At 38.9% G+C, this 24976-nt stretch overlaps 1 protein-coding gene across 2 annotated transcripts in view; it reads left to right on the top strand.

Annotated features, from left to right (window-relative positions):
- The window catches only part of LOC135709973 (netrin-B-like), a 186252-nt gene that overhangs the window by 49230 nt on the left and 112046 nt on the right, over positions 1-24976 (top strand). For both annotated transcript variants that reach the window (XM_065232426.1, XM_065232427.1), the window contains exon 2: positions 18470-18658. In XM_065232426.1, coding sequence (XP_065088498.1) covers positions 18470-18658 — 189 coding nt within the window. The remainder of the gene's footprint in view (positions 1-18469; positions 18659-24976) is intronic.

Consider the following 24976-nt stretch of genomic DNA (forward strand, 5'->3'; position numbering starts at 1 on the left):
AAATGTGAAAACAGCATCAAATCAGTTTGTCCCATCAAGCATAGTAATCACATATCAGTCCCATCGTGAAATGCAACTATCCAGAGGTCAAGTTACAGTTATGATTTTTAAATTGCTATCCCGAGCAAAGCTGGAAATCAAATTGAAATCAAAATTTGCTGTTATGATGTAACTTATTTTGAATACTAAAGTTAATCTTATTTTGGTTGACTTGGTTAACAGAGCCAAAATGAGAGCAACATTTTACACTGTTGAGTCCAACGCAAAACCAATCCTGCTTTCAATGAAATCAATTGTATTACTAATTTTGCATTTATGATATTTAACTGAATACGGGCCTAGCGAAAATCGTTAGCATCCATGCTTCTTTCACTGAAAGACTTGCGTTCAAATATCTACCCGGGCAAGTCACAAATGACCTAAAATATGTTGAATAAAACAAAAAAACAATAATTGACAAGGACGTTGCCAGGTTTCGAGCAAGGGAGGGGCGAAAAAAATTTACTATGGAAAATTTGGTCGAATGCCATTTCACCGAACGTCATTTCCCCGAAAGCCTTTGTGTAGCTGAGTTTAAGGGGGGACAGTCGCCCCCCCCTGTCCTCCTCTGGCTTAGTTCAATGAAAGATGAACGTAAATTAAATTTTCACCAAGACGTTAACTGCAGAACTTGAAGTTACATTGCTTTCATTAAAAAAAAACTTTTGGCTACATAATAAGATAACAATATGCTATCAGACTTGTACTGCGTAGCTTCGACTGCCATTTTTTTCAATGCCTGTTTTTTTTTCCAAATGGTATCAGTACCATTTGGAAAAAGCAGGCATTGAAAGAATGGCAGTCGATAAGGGTTAACACTCCTATAGTTGCGGTACAAAGCAGTAGAAGCGATAGGTTCCTATAGTTGTGTATAAAGTATCCATACACATCTATAGGAACTTAACGCTTGTGATGTACCGCAACTATAGGAATGTTTACACTATAAGCAGAACAGTTAATGAATGAAAACTTGGAAAATTTGATGATTTTTCATTCAATTCTGAATTTTGTTATCCAAGAACAATATGCTATCAGCCTTAGGTCGTGACACTTGAAAGTAAAAAGAGTTTTCATTGTGATAGGAACAGCAAAATTTAATATCGATTTGCTTTCATTTTGCTAACTGACTTTGCTCGGGATACAAGTCGATTATATAACAAAACATGCAAGCTTCATTGCACGCTTTTTTATCCCATAATACCATAACTTGCTATTTGGAAGGTCTTCTAATACCAATACAATAACTCTTTAAGATGTTATTGTCTAAAAACTGAAAACCCGAGCAGGTAAATAACTTATTAATACCAAATTCAAGTAAGAAAATAGCATAACTGGCAACCTAAATATGGTATTAGTGAGGTTGTAAGAGGTAAAATACTAAAAATAATACCTCAATATTCTACGAATAACGAATTAATAAATAATTTAGTTATTATAAAAACAAACGGATAACAGACGCTTTTTAAGATGCCAGAATACCATTGTTTGTTATTTTGTAGGTCTCCTTATACCAACTCAATCACTCTTTTAGGTGATATTGTCTAAAATCTGAAAGATCACATTTTATTATTATTATTTAGCTTTATTTAGGAGGCTTTCAGCCTTAGGCTGGTTCTCCTCCAAAAGATCACATTTTGTTATTTTGGTATTCATTTGATATTTTACAAAATATTTCGATAGCTGAATAATATCAAAACAAGGTTTTATACCACAAGCATACCAAGATCTGGTATCATACCACATTAAGATATTCATATGTTATCGATTAGTTATCGGTTCCTGCTCGGGTATCATAATGAAAACTCATTTTGATTTCATTTATCGCGACAAAAGTCTGATATCATATTGTGCTTTCATTATGCAGTCGAGACTTTTTAAATGAAAGCAACTCAACTTGAAGTTCTGTATTTTAAGTTCATCTGTCGTTTAACTAACGTTTATTGTTTATTTGTTTTGTTTCACATGAGAAATATGGATGCTAACCATTTATGCCAGGCCCGTATTCAGTTAAACATTATGAATGCAATTGATTTCATTGAAAGCAAGATTAGTTTTCCGTTTGATTCAACAGTGTACAATATTTGCTAAAATTTTTGCTGCTTTAACCGTTGAGTCAACCAAAATGAGATCAACTGGATTATTCAAAATAAGTTACATCATAACAGCAAATTTTGATTTCAATGTGATCTCCAGCTTTGCTCGGGGTTCGAATGCCTATCGTCCAATCCCAAGTAACAATGCTGGTTTTATGAGGGTTCTGTAGAGCATGGTTTGGACTTGTAGAATGCTTTAAAACCTCGATAAAACTTGCAATGCTACTTGGGATATGCTTAACGTATATATGCCGAACGTCAAGCGCCCTGGCATATCATGTCCGTGGTGATTTGTCTTACTTACTTCAGTACTCTGAGCACCTTCAGAGGTGTAAAGGGTCAGTTTGAAAGGCTTCCATAGTGGGTGACTGCTTCCTTTTGATTTAATCAGGGCCCAGGTCAAATTCCTATCGACTTGGTTGATTGCGTTTTCGAGGCTCCGTCGCCTTGATCCCCTGGGTCTGCCTGTGCTGCGATGTCCTGCCGGGTTCCAATCTAGCGCTTACTTGCAGATTTTCATTCCACCCCTACGGAGCGTGTGGCTGACCCACCTCCACTTACGTTCTCAAGTTTGAGTTGGTATGGCTGGAAAATTTCTCGGCTTTCCAGGACCATTTTGTGTAAAATAGTAAAAGTAATTCTACGCGAACTTTATGCAATCTGAAATGATGTGTCGAAAAAAATGCATATGATTTTTTTTCCAAAATGCGTCAAAGTATATTGATCCTTAACGAGTTGCAAAATTTGATTCAGTAATACTGCCAAAACCAGACTACCATGCGGGACCGAAATCCGTACAGCACCGAAATCCGTACACCCTGTTGAATTTGTTTATTTATATGCATCACAACAATGTAAATATTATACATGAATACATATTCATGTTCATTCATGCATTAGCTTGATGTTTACGTCAACAATTAAGCAGTATGTCATACAATTAAAATAAGAAAAATAAAAACCTTATCACGTGTCGGGCATTTCTATCAATCGGTTGCGTTCTTAACGAGTTTCTAAGAAAATCTCTCGGATTTACTTCCAGTTTTTAAGCGTATTTAAGTGATTTTTGCAAGTAGTTTCCTGAAGGTCGATCGGAAAGGTAAGTGTTTATCGTTTTATATCTCAATTCTAAGCAATGGATCATTCATATGGTATTTATTTATCAAAATTAGTACTGTACGGATTTCGATCCATATATAACAGCTGATTCTAAATCCGTACACTTGTGCATTCACAATGACGACTCCACTTTATCCAATGTTTTTCAGCAGATCATGGAAGCTAAATACACACCGGAGGATTTGGAGAAGACTGTGGCAATGATGCGTGCGGGAAAATCTTACCGAGAAGCATCCAGGGATTTTGCCGTTCCATTTACCACCATAAGAGATGCCGTATTGAATCGCTACTCTCTTATTTTATTCGTATTGTAAATGTTAAATTATTAATATCTTTTAATGAAGAACGTCAAGAACCAGCCGAAAAGGAAAACAGCGCAGCTCCTCTACACCAACACGCATATACAAATTACAGAGAGCAGACAGAAATGGGCAAGAGAGCATTCCCAACAGTAGCCACCAGCGAGGAATGGCCGGAAATATACATGAAAGTGAACGGGAGAAAATTGATAAAGAGAACGCAAAGAAGCAAAGGATTGAGGAACGACAAAAGAAAAAGGTTGAGCAAGAGAGGAAGAGGAGGAAGAAGATGAAGAAGAGGAAAGAAAGCTGGAAGCAAGAAAGCATTATAACTTGAAAAGGCATTGTCAACAATGGAGACGAAGCAGAAGAAAGCTGCGGAAAAGAAGCAATGAAAGATCTGCATTTTTATAATTATTACTCTCTTGACGTTTTAAATAAAATTAAGTTTTAGTCGTTAACTTACGTTTATTTTATTTTTCATGCACAAAACGAAAAACTAATCTTTGATGTCAGTTCATTGTCTTTTTATGTTGGTTTCTAAGATGGTTGTAATTTTTTTTTCACTTATCCGCCATTATAGGGTTACCATCTTAGCTCATTCTATCGCTTGATGCTAGTGGGTTGGTGGAGCGTTTCCATTATCGGTGTATTAAAGATGTTTCGGCAGTCTTCTCTTCAGTTTGCCATTATTAATTCGATAACATTGTCCAAGCTACACCGCCCAGTTTAGTCCCGGTTAATAATGTTTTGTAGCGTTGAGCTGGAGTACCCCCAAGTTTCAAAGTATGCACGTTATCACATGTCAAATTTCAAAGACCTCGAAGTTGTGATCGTAGGTAAACTCCAGTAATAATATTTAACCCAAAGCACTGGTATAGAATAAAATTTGGAGGAAATGAATCCTTAAGCATGATATTAGTTAGCATAAAAATCCAGAGCAGTCACCTTATTAAATAAAAAGAAATCAGTTACCTTTCCTTTGAATCAATTGGAGCATCAATTAATCTAACGCTGATATTACTAGTTAAAACATAAAAGTAAAAAAATGAACTTGAACCTTTGACGAATGATTCTTATGTAAAATCGTACGCTGAATCCAACAATATAAATATCAATTATTTTAAAGCTAAATTAGAGGTAAGAGATTTTTCGTTCGATCAATTGAACATCAATTGTCAGTGAGATTAGTGGTATTGTTATTATTTTATAGTTGTTTTTTTTAAGTTTTCCTTAGAAAAATTGAATTTCTGCTAATTTTTTAAGCAATGTAAATAAAAATGTTTATTGTGGTTCTACCATTACCCTCACGAAAAAAAAATGTTCTAATGATCGAAATCAAATTTTATCACGTTTAATTCAGCGTTAAAATAATTAATATTACTTCATTACAGCCGGAGGTATTTGCGGTTTTAGTAAACACGTTTTTTTTTAAAGTGATTTTTAATTTTTTAGTTATATCTCAAAAACTATCCTACTGAGATTTTTTGGACTACATTTTTGGATTCAGCGCACGATTTTACATGGGAAATGACCATCAGCGTACAACGTTCAAATATGCTGTAAACTAGTGTATTTAAACGAGTATATCTGTTTTGGACTCCTAGCCAAGCAACTTCTGAAAAAATACTTTATTCAAGACAGCAACATGTTTTTTTTTTTCATAGATTTAGATCGATTTACATGCATGTACGGATTTTGATTCATGACTGTACGGATTTTGATTCATCCTCAACACAGTGTACGGATTTCGATTCTAAATTGTACGGATTTTGATTCAATCGTAGAACGCTGTACGGATTTTGATTCAAGAGATGTGCAATTTAAATACTTTTTTCTTATAATTAAAGGTAACTTTAAGACCTGGTGTTTGCAAATAATGGTAAAATAAAGATAAATGTATGGGGAAAAGATGTGATACAGAGCATAATGTGATAGCATTATTTAGTATTGACCGTTAATGATTCTCTCGTGCTTAGGTGTACGGATTTCGGTCCCGCACGGTACTCGATGTTTTGCCCAACTGCACCTGACAAATCTGCTCACCTAAGCTAAGCTTCTCTCTAAATAAAAAAATGCTGTTAGTAGAAATCAGTTCACATTCAACAATTCAATTCAGATTTCCCCGGCAACACTGTCAACTCGCAGTCCAACACTCTCCCTGATAGTTTCCAAGACTTCACCACATCCCTTACTTGTTCGCTGGTGTTTCTGAGGTCGAAGTCTGTGGCCAGAAATTTTAGTATCACTTTCGTTTTACTCGACAAAATTTTCTCCCCACAGCCGTCTGCCGAAGCTGAAAGCTGTAATGCATCACCCAAAGAACACGCCAGAGCGCACACCTGGCAAGTTCTGCCCCGGAGAATCGGTGGAAGAAACTCTATCTTTTGAAGACGGTCTTTTACTTTGCCGAGAAAGCTTTCACTCACACTAGTGGAACTGCTTGCAACGGATGCCTAACTGAAACTGCGGCAAGCAGACGTGTGAGCTAAGTTAGTTATGGAGCAATTTAATTCTACCTTTCCCCACCCGGACTAACGAGATTTTGTGTAACATCATCTTCTGCACACGGGGCCACCACCATCGCATCATCATTTCAGAAAGAGATGTCAAGAGGCGGCAAATGGAATTGAATTATCGTTACGGCTTCGCAGATTGCTTTAAATTGCGGAAAAAGCTTAATCGGGCATTATCGAAACCGATTGCATCGGTAGGACGGTTTGTGCAAAAAAGTATTGATTTTAGAAAATCACAGTATCAAATTAGTTAGACTAACGTTTACACTTCTTTTTCACGCTGTTCACTATTTAAACGAAACTAATGTTCTGCACCGCCGACACTCTATTCTATTGTAGCTGAGCCATCTGCGGATTATCAACATCGAACGTCTAGGAGAATTGAACCCACAGTGACATAAACCCGTAGATACATAATAACATGTCTTTTCTAGAGTGTAAAACATCTCATCCTCAGCAACAACTTCTCGGAAGCATTAATGTCTATTGCCGGCTACTGAATTAATCAGAGGAGCTTTTGAAACAAACCCAAATCCTCTTCCAACTTCAAAAAGCGAGTGCGTTCATTAACTTAATTAAACACGCTATTAAATTGATTAAACGACCCATTTGTTCACTGTAGCTTGCTTGCTTTCCCGCTCTGTTCAATCCCTAGAATTCTACAGTAAACAATTGAAATCGAGAAAAGAGCAGGGAATCGGGTCAATAAATCTTGTGGGACAATATAAATTTTGGGTTTATCCACAAATTTTCGAGTTGGCAGATCAGGACGAGCTTACTTTTTCTAAAGTGAAATGGAAAATTCGAAGTGGAAAAGGGTTCTGTAGGATTGTAAAAATAACAAATTTCAAAATTTATTTTGCGACTTATGGTAAATTATGGCTGCGTAGCTGGGTGGCATTTTGAATATACAATTGCTTTAAATTCATTTATTAAGCAATTAGTTTGAATAAGGATCAAGGTTTAGAACCATCAATCGGAGACAACAGGAAGCCAAAATTTCGCAGCTCAATGATATATTCCGTTTTACATCATTCTAAATAAACAACGCAGCATCCTAGCTTTCTTCTTCCACCTATGTATGCAATTCATTCAGTGCCATTTCCTTCTCAGCATCACAAGATGCCTTTTGTCACGCAAGCAAGAACCATCTCACAATAAAAGCGTACCATCTCTCAAGCGAGAAATATATGTGTGTCGTTAGTAATAATGAGTGCTGTTTATACATAAAATATCACAACGCATTCAATGGAGAGCGCACGCCAATTAGTCAAGTCTGGAACGCGTTGGTTGTAGCAAATGCCTTACTGCTGTAGAGGTATTCGCTTACCTTTTCTATGCTCACGTGGACCATCGCACAGCATTGCCGTCCCATGTGTCTCCATTTATGTGTTGACGGCGTCTTTCTTACCAACTACTACTGGCTTTGCTAACTGCATGAAGGTCTAACCTCCGCAACTGCCAAGAGATTTGTCAATGTGGTGCTTCTCTTGCAGGCGATGGGGGTAAGGTAAATTTAATAATTGTAAGTTCTATGTTATTCCCACTTGGAAAAAATTGAGGAGTTCTACAATTCACACATAGATAAGTTTTTCCTCTGCACTGTGGTCCGAATCGGCAATTTAGCGAGAATAAATTATTTACAACGATTCTGTTAGTTTTAGGGAGTAAATGTCTACGTAGAAGTTGTTCATAATCAAATGGGCATTTTGATTTTAAAAAATATGATTAGGGTAGTTCTCATTTTAACTAAAATCAGGAATCTAACGTTTTAGTTTTAAGTTATAGGTGGTTAAACTATGTAGCGAAGTTGTAGAAAATATTATTTCAAGTAATTTTGCTAAAGACATCATTTTTCTAGCTCTTCATTTTACAATGCTAGAACTTTTGATGTGCTTTAAATTAAGGTGCCCGAATAAAACCAGTTTTTTTTTTGACGTAGGACAACGTCTTTCATTTTTATACTGGGGGTCACAATAAAAAAAAATCAAAATTCAAACATGTAACGAAAAATCCCAACCACGGACGCAACGATAGAGCGCAAATCAAACACACGACACATTGCGCATGCTCACATGAGCGAGCTTAATGCTCAGTTGATCGCTCACCATTTCACCAATGAAAGGAAGGGAGGAGAAAAGCAGCGATAATAAAGATGCTTGCCATATCGTTTTTTTCGTCATTTGCTTTCGAGGAACGGACGGATAAGCGTCGGACACGACGTATGAGTGGAACAACACGCATTGCACCAATACGAAGACACGACGACGAAAACACCCACATCGACCGGAGGAAAAGGTTCCGGCAATAGGCAGCATGACTAGGCCGACGTCATCCGGTCAGCGTCGACTTGCACTGGTGTGGCTAAGAACTAAATGATCAACATAATTGTTCCGTCTACTAGCGGTCCTACGTCAAGCTTCCGTTCGTGCCCCTAGACACAGACCCTTCTACATTTTTTTTTTCAAATTTTGCAATGATTCAAATGTTTCAGAAAGGTGGTCTAGAGCAGGATTGAAAATTAGTGTTGCTGAACAAAATATTTGGGTACAATTTAACATTCAAAAGTTGTGGGTAATTTTATCCCAAAAAATATCCAATTTTTAAATATTATTATCTGATGTAGTTGGATAGATAATAATATTATTGATACGGTATTCTAAAGTTCATACATAAAGCATCATTTAAGGATAAAACTGCGTGATAAGGATAAGGATAAGCATTAAAAAAATCTAAAATGTGCAACTTATAAACGCCTGAAAATAGCAACTTGCTGTCTTGTGCTGTAAGGCTGAAACTAGTTCGAAAACTCTTCATTACACTACTTTTTGATGAAATGTAAAACTAAAAAAAAAATGTTTAGAGGCACCCTAATAAAAGCAAAACATAAAGCTATGGCCTTGATGTCCTCTAATGTCCAAAGAAATTGTCTCCACTCTACTCGATCCATGCTCACACGTCGCAAACCTCGTAGTCTGCGAAGGTTTTTTTTTCTTTTTAAAGCTTTATCAAAGAGATTTTTAGCCTTAGGCTAGTTCATCTCTAAAGTTTGCGAAGGCTCCACATGTCGCTTTCTACTTGGTCGACCCCCTTGCTCCCTTCCTGCCTCTTCTTGTAGTTCCAGTTGTGTCTCTCGAGAACCATTTTCACTGGATCGTCTTCCAGCATTCTTACGACGTGCCCAGCCCACTATAGTCACCCATTTTCTGCAATGTGGACGATGGATGGTTCTCCCAGCACCTGATGCAATTCGTGGTTCATTCACCTCCTCCACGTTCCGTCATCCATCTGCACTCCACCGTAGATGGTACGCAACACCTTCCGTTCGAAAACACCAAGGGCCTAGACGAAGATAGTCCAGGTCTCGTGGCTGTAGAGAACCACCGGTCTAATCAGCGTCTTGTAGATAGTTAACATCGTGCGATGGCAAATTTTATTCGATTGGAGCGTCCTCAGGAATCCAAAGTAGGCACGATTCCCTGCCATAATGCGTCTTTGAATTTCTCTGCTGGTATCATTTTCAGCGGTCACCAGTGAGCTAAAATACACGAACTCCTTCGACCAGACATATTATCTATTTTTTTTTTTTTTTTGTTATTCTACGAAATTTCTTGAACTTATTCCACACACTTAGAAATACCTAATCTTACTCGTGACAGAATCCAACATGTCATGTAAAATTAAGTGCTCAGAGACTGAAAAGTTCGAAAGACGTTTGATTGAGCTGGATTTCGTGTCTATTAAGACTCAATTTTATGTCAAAATTTATGCTTGTATATCCGGGGTGATTTGAGATTTGGGTGTAATTGTATTTGTAAACAAACAGGTCAATCGCCGATTTATCGTGAAAAAAAAGCTCAATCTTATAAACAAACTATACCAATTGATAGAGGAATCATACCTCTACCTCATAGTGTTATTAGTTTTCTTTTATTCGTGATAAATCGGTGATTGACGTGTTTGCTTACAAATACAATTACGCCCAAATCTCAAATCACTCCGGATATGTCAGTCTCAGAGCATCTACATTTACGTCAATTTTTCCAAGTGTTCAATTCATAGAAGTTCAGTCCAATTGCTACGAACTTCGCTGAACTCCTAAAAATGTTTCTACACTTCTAAAGGGTGGAATGGTCAGAAATTGGTCAATCATGATTAAGTGCACACTGATTATGTTATTGTATAAATCATCAAACTTTATTTATTTTTGGAGTTCAATGACTACAAAATACAGGAAAATTATTTGATTAGGCTTCCGAAGTTCCAAATGCGAGCAATTGAGCTTTACGTTTCACAACTTCCATCAGATGTTGTACTGCTGTTTTATCAACCTAATTTGATGCTGAACGTCAATTAGCTTTGAACCGTTTCGCATTTCCAACTGTTTTGTAGGTTTTCTTGAGGTTCCGCTTAACGATTGATTTATCAATTGGGTACGACTTGCATGTTTAAGAGATGAACTAGCCTATGGCTAAAAATCTCTATAATAAAGAAAAAAAAAATAGAAGGGTCTGTGCCTAGGGGCACGAACGGAAGCTTGACGTAGGACAGCTAGTGGACGGAATAAATGTGAAGAGCATTAAGTTCTTTTAATTGATCAAATCAGGCATAACATTTGATAACGGCACAAAAGCATTTGTAAACAAACATTCTAAGGCCCTTTACACGCGAATGATGTTGTTGGTTTGCGTGGGCGTACTTTGGTTCGCGTGTAAAGGGCCTTAGAAGGTTTGTTTACAAATGCTTTTGTGCCGTTATCAAATGTTATGCCTGAAATATCTATTATCTCAACTCTTTCCGTTTTTGAATTGTAGGCGATCCAAATTTGTAGAAAGTTGATTACGAGAATCAATCCAAATCAATTGGTGCAATTGCCCTGCTTCCAAGTTTGTGTGGTCGTTGGGGGCTTGTGGTTCTGAATATGGACAAACAAGCACAGCTAAATTCTATTCCAACGCTTTACTGATGTATGCTTGATGGCCCTGAAAAGGGCCGTTTTATTGAAGAGGACATCCATGGCCACTTACGCTTGGCGTGTTTAGAGTAGGTGACAGCATCACGGACCTCATTTTCCACGAACACCTTCAGCACACCTCGTAGATCAGACCGGAGATACGTCAGACACTGCCACGGCGAGCCAGACGACGGATGGTGGTTATCTCGAAGAATTTGCGATGACGATTGGCACCTCCTTTGCCACGACCTACTGCTGCTATTGCTGACCACGCCGTCCGAAGCGAAAATGAGCTGATACCAGACAGCAGCGTTGCTTTATATATTTTTTTAGGTTAAAGCAGAATAATGTGCAACCAAGTGGTATAAAAGCTACAAAGACTCCTCCCATTATGAGTAGTTTGCTATCAAGTAGCGACACTGGCTATTTTCCTTTTGCATACACGGCGAATGAGAACGACCCATATTTGAGTTTAGTTCACTCATAATCGCCAAAAATGTAGGAACTCAGCGATGAGTAAATTTGTCTCATGATTTCGTGTGGAAAACCTCAAAAATCTGCCAGAAAATGAGGAAATTGACGAAAATTTTATTCAGTCTCGGAGTAGTAGTAATAGACTGAGTGAATCCAATCTTTACTTTTCTCAAATTCGGGAATTTTTCCCTGGAAAACCTGGGAAACAATAAGGCAAACTTACTCATCGCTGAGTTCCTGCACTTTATTTCTTATTTCTGAGATAACTAAACTCAAATTTGGGTCGTTCTCATTCGCCGTGATAGATATTGGCGTCTGTGGTTAGCGTGATTACCTCTCACCCCAGCAGGCCTGGGTCCAATCTCAGTCGGCGCCACCGGCATGTTCTAAGGCATAACATCTCTGGGAGCTGCCTCCCTGGCGTCGGTAGCATTAGAGCTCAGTAAGGAAAACAAATCTCGCGTCACTTTTCAATAGGTCCTATCTACATTGATCGATTCTCTTCATCGACACTCTCTTTCGTAAATATTCGGCTTCACAAATGTGGATCAACAATAGAAAAGAGCCCATCAGTATTTGTAAACAAACCGTTCCAAAGCCCTTTACTCACAAAGCGAAGGCCACCCACACAAACCAACACCATCATCGGATTGGGGAAACTTCTACCTACAAGATGTTGGTGTTGGTTTGTGTGAGCGGCCTTCGATTTGTGAGGCTTTGGAACGGTTTGTTTACAAATGCTGATGGGCCCTATTCTATTGTTGATCCAGAAATGTTTCCTGCCGTCTTCGTCGAATTAGATGCTAGATTGTTGCTTCTTCCATCGAAAATATCCGGCCGTGGCGATTCAAAGTTGATCAAGGTTGATCAAAATAATTTGTATCCCTGCTTCCAGTTTGATAACATGAGCATTTTGTGTGGTCGGTGGTTCTGAATATGGACAAACAGGCAGATGAATTCTATTCCTACTCTTTTCTGTAATAAGATTGGTGGCCCTGAAAAGAGCCGTTTTGTTTCCAATGTTGGTGATGATTTACCTCCGAAACCAAACAGAGTGCGTCTCTGTCACTTCAAAAACGTAGATGACATCCATGGCCGCTTACGCTTGGCGTGTTTAGTGTAGGTGACAGCATCACGGATCTCATTTTTCAGGAACACCTTCAGCACATCTCGTAAATCAAACCGTAGATACGTCAGACACCGCCACGGCGAGCCAGACGACGGATGGTGGTTATCTCGAAGAATTTGCGTTTGGTTCTGAACATGGCTCCCTATTCGCACGCGCCCGAGGATCGGAGGCGAATGCCACTTCGACTTGTTTCGTCTACTTACTACTCTCTGACGACTGTGCTGGGGAAGCAGCATATGCATGTAGGTAATTGGTGGATTTGTTAGTTAATTCGACGCTTTTGGACAATGCTGAACATTTACCAGTTTTTCAATAGTTTCTTGTTGAAAATCAACATTCGGAAGCATTTTTATCAATGCGTAGCCATATTACTGATCGATTGGTGATAAAGTTATTGAAATTGGACCAGGGGCAGCTGAGTTATTAACGTTCAAAATCTTTCTTCAAAAAAGGCAACAATCGTTTTTGCAAACATTTCATTTCATAAATATCTTGGTTGACAATGCCAGTTGACACGAAATTTTCGCTTTTCAACCCACAGGTGCAAATCGCCTGCCAAACCAAGGACTTTTTCGGGAACTTTGACAACTTCTTCTGCTTAAACTTATCTTGAACCTTTCCTTTTTCGATAACCGTGTAAACTATTGACATGGAAGCTGCTTGAAATCCGCCTTGACCTATATTTCATCGTTCATTATAACGCAATCAAATTTCTGACGCAATCAATATGCGTGGGAGTAATTTGGATTTCGCTTATGCACGAGCAAAATTTTGATACTCTGTTCCTCTATATGGCGTCGAAGATATTGAAAACTGAATGGAAAATGGCAAAAACAAAATAAACGAAGATCCCCGAACATTTATGAGGATTCATTAACTTAAACAATGTTCCTTTAACTCCCACGAAGTTCCCGAAACTTGTACAAATTTCCCACGTTTATGAAGTTCCTAGAATTTTACGAAGCTCCGAAGTTTTCAGAATTTTAGTCAGAAGTCAAGTCTTAAGAACACGGTGTGTTTTATAGAGAACTTTATTTTAAAAAAAATCGGCTATTTTGATATTTAGGCTCGTGCAAGTAGAGGCCTTTCCCTATCATTTAAGATCTCATTGAAAGTAATCGGTCGGGGGGTCTAGAGCAACGTTATTAAGTTTATTTTCCTTAAGATCATTGGCTTTACAATGCAGTTTGCAGTATCTACACATCCATCGACTTAAATTAGTTTGTGTTTTATGCCTAAAGAAGACTAATTTGCGAAAACTAACCGAAAAATTGATTTGCCTAGTTCAACAACGTTATCTATCGGACATCGATGCAGCTCAAGGAATTCTTGTTTGTTACACGTCTTCCATTCAAATTGGAGCAGACCAATAAGGGGTCTTCTTCAAGAGTCTAGATGAAACCAGTCATATACTGTAACGACGTGAAGGCTTTAATCGAGTATGTTGAACATGAAAGATTTCTATCTAATACCGATGTATTCTATAAGATAGGAGCAGCTGGGAGATGAGGCTCATTTAAGATAACGTTATCTATCGTAGAAAAGGAGCGAAAAAGGGGGAATGGACCTAAAGATACAGGAGTGAAGAAGTTGTTTCTTCTTGCAGTAATTCCGAAAAAGTACACCTATATTGTACAACTTTAGTCGACACTTCTCACGTTGGACAAATTCAAAGCGGTTGTCGCAGGTGACCTAAAAATCATAAATCTTTTGATAGGTATCATGGGTCACAGTTCAACTTATCCTTGTCCATATTGCTGCACAAGTAAGTCCATGCTTTCTCAAGAGAGCAAGGTTCCAAGAACGTTGAACTTAATAAACACAAGTTACATAAAATGGAAGACTGATGGTGCTGATGATAAACGATCAAAGAACTGTTCTGCTTTGTCCACCACCCGTGCTCCATTTCGTACTTGGGATCATAAACGCCATTTACAAAGGTGTTGGAGCTGTTGATCCAACAACTGCTCAACAGTGGGTGAAGCTTAGTTCAAGTCAACGTCATAGCAAATATGGCTTTACAGGTAGAAATATCCACAAATTACTGGAGAAGAGGACATTGTTGAAATCTGATAAACCGTTCAGTATTTTCCGAAATGTAAATTTAACTCTTCTCTTATTATCATTAACTTAATTAAGCGATTATTCGTAGGTACTTGACCGTTGTGCTGAGGTGTTCAAAGCTTGCCTTCAAGAAAACTTAATTTCTGGATATCTTCAGAGAATTGAAGAATTTGCAGAGAGCTGGATTCAGGCAGGACAACAAAATAGCTCAAAGTAAAATATCTTGCGTTTCCATGTTCAAGAGTTCTGCAACTTCGTAGGATCAGAATCAGAATATTTAATCGAAAAGCCTACTTATCCTCCGACTTCTCTACTTACCCCGGTTTCTCTACTCTTCTGTCCACTCGGCTGTCCCTTTTTAAATCAAAAGGGGGATGAGGGCTTTTACTACCAATGTCTTGGATATTCAAAAGCTATCATTGTAAAACCATAGTTTAAGTGCAAAAAAAAACATTAAAAAAAGTTGCTGTTGACGCCCCGACCGATTATTTCAATCGAGGTCGCAAACGATAGGTAAAAATCTATTCTTACGTGTATGCAAATATCAGACTTGCCGATTTTTTTTATATTGAAGTTGTTCTATAAAATACACCGTGAGAAGATTTCTAAGGTTATTCTAAGGTTGAAAGAATTTCAAGTTCTCTAAAGTTCGGCAAATTTCTACAAAGTTCAATAAAGTTTTACAAAAACATTCTACGAAGTTCACTGTAATACTTCGGAGTTCGCAGTTCCTCTGCAAAGTTGGCAGAACTTTTTCAAAATTTGCAACACTTCTAGAAACGTTTCTTAAACTGCTACGTAGTTTCCTGGTTGTCGTACTCTAGTACTACGAAGTTCTTCAACGTTCCCTGTACTAACGGAGTTTTCTTAAATCAAATGACGTTCCCTCAACTTCTCTGAACTTCTATAAAGGCTCAATTTTATAAATCTGAACACAGATCCCCACCCCGGTCAATATACCCTCGATTTAACACACTGCCCATCATCACATGTTAATCCCTTCTTACAAAGAAGGACATAGGGTGGGTGTTTCAGTTATGGATGTGCTTCCATCTATTAACGTCTTTTTAAACAAACCACCTTGAAGAGGTGGATTAGACTGATGCAAAATTTGACTTTTCGCTCCACAGTGCTTCAATGGTTTAAAATCGGGTCCTGATTAGCCTCCCAAAGTTAAAACTCATTTGGTTAGAAACAGACTTCGCACAAGCCATTTGAAGTTTACATGTAAATTACTATGGGAAATCTCAACTTTTTGTTCATTGCCTTCTAGTCTTTTTTTCCATATTGAGCTGCGAAACAGTTCGATAGCCATTCTTATAGCAAAATTTTCTCAGCTACAACTTTGCTAAATATCGTTTCTATGTAAAACGAGACAGTGTGACATAGTAGCCATGATTTATGTGTCCTATTCAACGCCCCAAAAACACCAATGTTGCCTGCTGAGCAGTTGATTGAGCATGATGATAAGACATTAGCGCATTGAACCATTGATAACTTTCGATCCTTGCATTTAAAGTGGTCTTCAGCAAAGTTGTAGCTGGGAAAATTTCCTAAAAGTACAGTTGAAAGCTTTTGAGCAGACCGATATGGTGAATTATTAGATAGACATGAACAAAAATCTTCGTTTTACCATAGTAATTTCCATACAAACTTCAAATGGTTTGTGCCATCTCAATTTCTCACCAAATGGGTTCAAATTTTGATGGTTAGTCCGAGGGGGACGACTCTATCTACGATGCAGAAAAGATTGTGTTTTGCTGTGGCTAGCTGCGCGTACGCTGAGTAGATAGAAAGAAGATTGAAGACGATTCTGAAGATTTCCTGCACAAAGATGATGCGCGATGCAAGTAGATGCGACAATTGAAAGAAGATTGTTCGAAGATTGATTCACTAGTATGAGATTTGTTGAGCATCTAAACTTGAGATTTAGATGTGTCGCCCCCCTCGGGTTATTCAGGATCCGATTTGGAATCGTTTAAGTATTGTGCGTTTCTATTATGGTGTATTCCAATTATGGCCTATGGGAATCCCGTATATCCACAACTGGTACTACCCTATATATCGTTTAGAAAACCGTATTTCAATCCAGGGCCGAGTGCCATGTACAATTCGGCACAGATCGACTAGATCGAAACATATCTGTATTTGTATGTATGTTCGTGTATGCTTATGTTCGTATGTGAATGTATACGTGTTCCAACCCTGATGGACCCTCCCGTACCCAGCATATAATGTTCCAAATAATAATGGAATGAAAGTTGAGAGCAAAATAAAGGAAAGATCTCACCCGATATTTTGTGAAGGAATCCAAGACATCACGATGATTTCGAAGCGCGCCCGTAGATATGCGGCCGCTACTTCTTCACCGGTGTTAAAATTTAAAATCTCAAAACTAAGCTGAAATGATAATTATTAGTACTGCTATTATTTTGAACAATTTTACCTGGTGTCTCACTTTCCGGCAGGTGCTTCCAAAAATTTAATATTTTGTAATCGTAAACTTGAACATATTTGTAGTTCTTTGGCGAACGTTTCAGCTCAATTGATCATAAGTTAACAAAGTTACATCATGTCAAAGTTGACCATTTTGTATGAAAATCGGCATGCGCTGCTATTTTATCGAACACAACTGTATGTTCCTTACATCAAATGTAATGTCAGTTTATAGAATAGGCTAGCGTACAAGAAAGTTTTTCTTGAATATATATATTCGTATGAAACGGTCACAAGATGTTCTATGTTCAGTGCATTGGAAAAAAAAACTTAGCTCCAAAATTTTAAAGTTTTAATTTTTAAAACCTTCCGATAACCACATTGCCGGCGACGGTGGTGTAGTGGTAAGCGTGACTGCTGTCTCACCCCAATGGGTCTGGGTTCAATCCCAGCCAAGGTCGGTGGGATTTTTTTGAGTCACGTCTTCCTTCGGAAGGGAAGTAAAGCCGTTGGTCCCAGCCCATGTGTGTTTGAACGGCGATATCCTACGCAGGTGTGGAAGCTGCCTTCCTGCACATTCGGTTGCCGTCAATGGATGGCAATCGATGTCCGTCGGTGATTGGCACTAAATTGTGGAACAGAGACCGACGTTAAATAAAGGAATGAAGAAGAAGAAGAAGACAACCACATAACAGAATTTTTTTATGTGGAGAAACATTAAACATTCTGTAGATTATTCATTAAAATATGCAGTACTATCTTTCTCGGGTGTATAGTAGAAAGAACTTAAATTCTGCAAAATTTGTATATTCTCTAAACGTCACCATTTTGTACAATAAATGCACAATATGCTGACAAGCATCGATTCTACCATAAAGATTCCCAATGAATAGTTCACACCAATCCTGAGACTTTCATCCGGTTCTCAATGAGAGTAACCCGCCTCCAATCTTCACATTCACCCTTGTTTCTAGCTAGTCGTTCTTCCAGGCCCGGAAATTAAAGATTAAATAGGTAACACAATCTTTCTTTCACTTTTCATTCGCACTTTTCTTGCAGTGCGATCACCCACATTCCTTCGTTTGGCGGTTTTGCTGGTCTTGTGAGATTTCGCGAGGTTGTACACGACGGCTGCTGCCAGTAAAATAATACATTTTTCATACGTCACACTGATCCGAACAGAAAGATGAAGAAGATAAACATCCGTGGGCCGTTCATTGTAGGACGTGCAATTTCCTTCATTTCCTCTACCGCCCTCACCATCGGCTGGCGCATGACACTTCAGCCCGGTTCTCGTTAAATACTTTGTCATCCAAATGATCACTTTATTATCTGTTTATTTACAGTGTGCAACTGCAACGGTCACGCACGGCGCTGCCGCTTCAACATGGAGCTGTTCAAGATGTCCGGCCGGATCTCCGGTGGCGTTTGTCTCAACTGTCGACACGCGACCACCGGTCGACACTGCCACTACTGCCGAGAAGGATACTACCGGGATGCTACCAAACCGATCACCCATCGGAAGGTTTGTAAACGTGAGTATTATATTTTTTTAACTTTGATGTTCAGCGATTGAATGCCATCAAAAATAATGTTTAGTAAAATATAGAAAACCTTAAAGCTGCATCTTCAATGCTCTACGCTACGGCAAGTCACGTGAATCGAAATACTTCAGTAAAGGCCAAAGGAAATGGAAAATCCTTCTCCCGGAAGGGATTTCAACTTCCATCTACAGGGAAATCGTTTCGACAGCTCGCGTACCGCACTCTTCACACTTTTTGTCAGTTCACATTTACAACACATTTAGGGTGACTGTACCTGTTATGGATAAATACATTCATATGTATGCTGAGCCCTTTTTGTGGTGTATGGAGTTCCGAGTAACATGCTGCCTGACTAACTAGTACATTGACCCTATATTCATTCTCGCAGACGGAGATATGGAAAGTTGATACACCCAAAATTAATGTGCAATACCACGTTGTATATATGCATGATTTCCGTTGTAAGAAATGAATTCAATGCAATCATGCAAAGTCGGCTTCTAAAAATCATAGCAATCTAGTTTTAGGTGTGAATATTATCTTCACTTATAGCAAATAATAGAATTACACGTAACGTAAACCGATCATGATTATGAAACGTAAACAACCATGTCATAATCGCATTTGATTCAACTGAATTTCCCGTTTACATGTGTCGATTTGAAAGTACAGATATTTATTTGCGTTTTTCGTTTTTATGTGTGTATCAAACGTTTTAACACTTAGAGCATGGTCCTATGAAAGTATGTACAAAAAAAAAGAAAAAGAGCCAGCATTCGATGCGCTTGAAAAAATAAGAATTTTCCTGCTAAATAAATACGAAGAATATTTACGCATTGGGAATAGCAAAAACCAGTCATATAAAACGCCTACCTGTGAGTAATAGATGATGAAAAAATCAAAACGCAAAGAAAATGGAAATGCTGTACCACATCCAACGTCTACAGAATGTGTGATATTAAAAAAAAAATCCCATTCCATTGCCCATCCCCAGAATCCCCATTACAATAATTTAAACTTGCTCAACCTACCAGGAAGTGGTAATCGAAAAGTGCATTTCGTACGCCTAGAAGACCGGAATTCCCAAGCGAAAACCCTGCTCGGTCTTATCTGGTTTTATTCCATCAATCCAACCGACTGGAGACGAGGGTGGAGCCATCAGCTTTGCGTCTCCAATGTTATGACCATGAACATTTGATATTTGCAAGCTCATTGTGGTTGATGAAATTTCGTACGGCGTAGCCTCCAACACAGAAAAGGTCATTCGGTAGGAAATTGTGAACAAAGTCGTAAATGAGAAAGTGATAGCAGCCGAGGGAAATTTGTCGGTTTGGAATTCTCTGAGGAATATTCCTCCGAACGAACGATGACTGACTTTCAGAATGATTAAATTTGTCACGAAAGCGTTTTCGTCTTTCACCGTGGGTGGACAGAAAGTGTAAATCAAATATTCGTCTGAAAGTACGTGGGTTCACATTATGAAGGATAGCGAAATACATTTCAATTAAAACCACTTCAAATGAAATTTCTTATTACTGAATGGATAATAATAAACCACAGATATTCTCTACCCACCAACCACGCCAACAGCAGAGACATAAAACACTGAGTGTATCCTCCATCGGTGATTTATATCAATTGGATCTAATGGGTATGAGTCATAAATCTGGCAGGAAAGTATGCACCGCATTCCCGACGATCGGTCGTCTTGGCGTCTTTTCACCTCGAGACGAAGTCATAATTCATAAGTATTAAGTGTGAAATTATCTACTCATCAGTTTTATGGTCAATCGTTGGCAACTAAAATGCAATCATTCATAGAAGATTCGCAATGCTCTTGCTTTCTTAAGCCATTCTCTTTAATGTGGTGCTTTGAATTTCTAGACTACTTAGATTAAGTGAATAATGCATTTTTGTTTGACTGAGCGTTCTTATAAATAAACTGAAATAGCTAACAAACTACCGGAAAGATTAAAACAGGATGAATATTTCAACTAAACAATTTCAGAAATTTCAGCGAACATTAAATGTTATATGATAGTGTTAAGTGCACCGCACAATGCATTCGGATGTGATACGTTGCCCAAAGTGATACCTAAATCTTTTGTCTAACTGCCAGGTTTGCCGCAACGGATCAAATCTTGATGCATTGTGTGTCGCTCTTTAATTTTAAACATATAAAGCTCCTAGTGCTCGGATCTGGAATCCTTCAACAGCAGTTTGTTTGTGTGCTCCTCTATCAATGCTAAAAGTTTCGTTACGTTTCGAGTACACTGGAGTCGCTTTTTACGCGGTTTTTTTTTACACGGTTTTTTTTACGCGGTTTTTTTTTACGCGGATTTTGGAATTTACGCGGTTTTTTTACGCGGATTCCGGAATTTACGCGGTTTTTTTTTACACGGATTTTGGTTTTTTTTTTACGCGGATTTCAGAATTTACGCGGTTTATCGCTTTTTACGCGTTTTTTTCTTACACGGTCTTTTTTTATTCGGTTTTTTTTTACGCGGATTTCGGAATTTACGCGGTTTTTTTTACGTGGATTCCGGAATTTACGCGGTTTTTTTTACGCGGGACGTATCACCCGCGTAAAAAGCGACTCCAGTGTATTTAAAAAAGTTGTGCCAATTGGATGACAAATGAAGGAAATTGATATTGATTACCCATGTCGAAAATGCGGCGTGGACAGCTCCGAAAATTGCAAAAACGTTAGAATTGGCCAAATTTATATGTAAATTCTACCTGGAGATGTCCCTGTTAGTTTTGATTGCTGGAATTTCAATGTATTTTCGCGATTTTATCAGAAACGCGACGGAATATTTTTTTTATGAAAGTGCTATGTGAATCTTTTTCATTTAGACTATTTAACATTTTTTATGTACCCGAGATAGATTTGACCCAAGCAACACACTACATCGCATAAAGAACAAGTTATATTACGGCAAGGGGGGAGAATCATGGTTTAGTCACCTTAATGGTTTCTGAAGTCTGAACTCTGAAAAATGCGATTTATTTTGTATAAAAATTAAATTTCTGTAAAATCACCACAAATGTATTTATATTTCAATAACTCTGACCTGTTGCTTTCCAAAAACGTTTAAAAATAATAATAAAAAATGGTTGAGTAATGATTGAGTTGCTCTTGATAGTATGCGATCACTAACCTAATATTGTTTTTTTTTTACAAGAACTTTAAATGTTGGGGGTATTTGAACAATTTCAAATGTAATTTCATGGTGTTCTTGACTAGACTAACAACCTACAGTTGTGTTCGATAAAATAGCAGCGCATGCCAATTTCCATACAAAATGGTCAACTTTGACATGATGTAACTTTGTTAACTTCCCAAGTAACAATTTTGGTTTTATGAGGGTTCTGTAGACCATGATATAGACTTATAGCATGCTTTAAAACCACTGTAAATCTTGCAATGTTACTTGGGTTATGATCAATTGAGCTGAAACGTTCGCCAAAGAACTACAAATATGTTAAAGCCATCTTCAAAAAAAGCCGCGCCAAGCTGCTCTTCCGTGGGTAGTGCAACTTCCAGCTGCTGCGCGTAGTCCTGGGCAACTCCGGCGTCCCGTAGTTGCTCAATGTTGGGTCGCGGCGTTCGACTTCGACGGGTGTTATGCACCGTGGAGAGTTTTGCGCGCATGCATACTGCAACAAGGTAGTGGTCCGAATCTATGTCGGAGAAGAATTTCCCGACGATTAGAACGTGATCGATTTGGTTTTCTGTGTGTTGGTCAGGTGATCTCAAGGTGGCTTTGTGAATATCCTTGTAGGGGAAAAAGGTACTTCGAACTACCTTACCCCGAGAGGCTGCAAAGTTCACGTATCTTTGGCCGTTGTCGTTCGATACGGCATGCAGGCTGTTTGGCCCGATTGCCGGTCTATACATTGCCTCCCGTCCTACCTGAGCGTTCATGTCGCAGATGATGATTTTGACGTCCCGTTGCGAACAGCCGTCGTACACCTGCTCCAACTGCGCATAAAACGCTTCGTTCTCGTCGTCGGGTCTCCCTTCGTGTGGGCAGTGCACGTTGATGATGCTGTAGTTGAAGAAACGGCCATTAATCCTCAACTTGCACATCCTCGCGTTGATCGGCTGCCAACCAATCACGCGTTGGCGCATCTTACCCAGCACTTCAAAGCCCGTTCCCAGCTCGTTGGTGGTGCCACAGCTCTGGTAGAAAGTAGCCGCTCGATGCCCGCTTTTCCATACCTTTTGTCCCGTCCAGCAAAGTTAACCTATCGCAGCGATTTTCAGTTCCATGTTCTGAGTTTTCAATCGTAGTCCTTATTTCGTCGCGTTGGTCTGTGCCAATTGTTCCGATCCGTATTTCTTTCTTCAGTATTTGCAACATTATGTTTTTTTCCAGGGCGGCTTGTTGGGCCTGCCCCAACCCCCTGTCTCGCCGGGGGACCATCGTGCACAGCTCTGTTTAGAGTCCCACGCTGGCACTAGGACGGTGATCAGCCCCTCCTAGCATAGAGAACAGACGCCGTTTTGAGCCGCACCTCCATGGTGAACAAACGCTCGGGTTTGGTGAAGCATTTCCTCTATCACCGTACTATGTGTTCGCGTCGCACCTCTTCACTTTGCTATTGCCGGACTGGCAACATTGCCCAGGCTACGCCACCCAGCTGTATCCATGTTTCAGCTGGTAGTCTTTTGTTATCATATGACTCGGGGAGGCGTAAAGAAGGAACTTGTGAGGACCAGAGCTAGTTATTCCGCTCCTTGCAGGTTGTCAACTCACCATTTTGTAGCCCAATTCGATTAAACTGGTTTTAAATTAATGCTTTATTTACCTAATTTTATTTGTTTTGGTGACTCCCGAATTGGACCAGAGTGACTATCTTGAGTCATTTCAAACAAAATACCTGAATTAATCCATCTACACTCCCGATCATAAGTTTTTAGTCACCCTTTAAAAACATGTAAATGTGTTTTGCTCATATCTCTTCCATTTTACTACCGATTTTCGATCGTCATATGTCATTTGAAAGGTATTGACTAAAATATAACTTATTTAATATATTTCACACCTTTTTTATCCTAAAACTTCTCCTTAAATTGCGAAAAAAAATTTCAAAATCCTACAAAATTATAAAATTTTCTTGGATCTGGATTCGGAGTCTGAACGAGTTCTAGGAATGTTCTGGGTTCCCGCTAGTGATATATTCACGTTCACATCTCCATCGAACTCGGAAGTTTCGCCTCCGGATAACCAACCATCAATTCCTACGAAAAAAAACAAGTACTTAGGAATATTATGAGCATATTTGATCCGTTGGGGCTTATAGCCCATTTCATAGTACACGGCCAAATCCTTATGCAACATATTTGGCTAGCTGAAACGAATAGTGACGAGTTGATTCCAGAACATTTACGTGATATCTGGAACGCATGTCAGGACTATCTTTTACGCACGAGATCAAGATTCCTTGATGTCTACTTGGTTGCACACGATCGGGTCAGGAACGGGTTTCGGAACTACATTTATCTGCTGATGCGCGTCGGTAGGCCTATGCATTTGCCATATATCTACGAACGGTCGGTGAATCTGGAGTTGAGTGTTTACTCATAATTGCCAAAAGTAAAGTGCCACCATTGAAACCAGTTTCTATACCCCGACTGGAGCTTTACACACTTAATCTAGCTCGGTAAAATCTCCAACAGCCGATTACCTCGGCATTTACTTTTGCTGATATCTCTGCAAAATATCTGTTTGTTAGCTGATATCTTAGCAAATAGTTATTTGTTAGCTGAGTCTCGGCTATTGTTTTACTGAATCTCAGCAAAATAAATTGCAGAACTACTCAGCTGTTGGAATCTCGGCGAAAAAATTTAAGTGTGTAAGCGACACTAATCGGAGCCCACTTGATGGAAAACGTGTGCCAGAGTCGGACGCTTCCTAGGACCGGAAGATATTCTGGACTGATTCATCAACAGTGCTCTCCTGGCTAAATTCAGATGCCTTTCGTTATCACCAGTACGTAGCATTTCGTGTTGGTGAAATCCTGTCAACAACCAGTGATAATGAGTAGATATATGCTCCATCAAGACTGAATGTGGCTGAAGACGCCACAAAATGGCAAGCTGGTCTGGATTTTAGTATGGAAAGTCGCTGGTTCAACGGGCCCATATTACTTCGCCAACTAGAATCGGAATGGTCGGTACAACCAGAACGTCAAAATACTAACACAAGAACCGGTAAAACAGCTGATTCTTCATCAGGAGATAGTGCTCTACCAGATTATGGATGTAACCCACTTCTCCAGTTGGTGCCGTCTACACACTTA

This window comes from Ochlerotatus camptorhynchus, unplaced genomic scaffold, assembly GCF_037179485.1.
Source record: "Ochlerotatus camptorhynchus isolate MF236.1 unplaced genomic scaffold, CSIRO-AGI_Acam_v1.1 ptg000369l, whole genome shotgun sequence".
Taxonomy (NCBI): Eukaryota; Metazoa; Arthropoda; class Insecta; order Diptera; family Culicidae; genus Ochlerotatus; species Ochlerotatus camptorhynchus.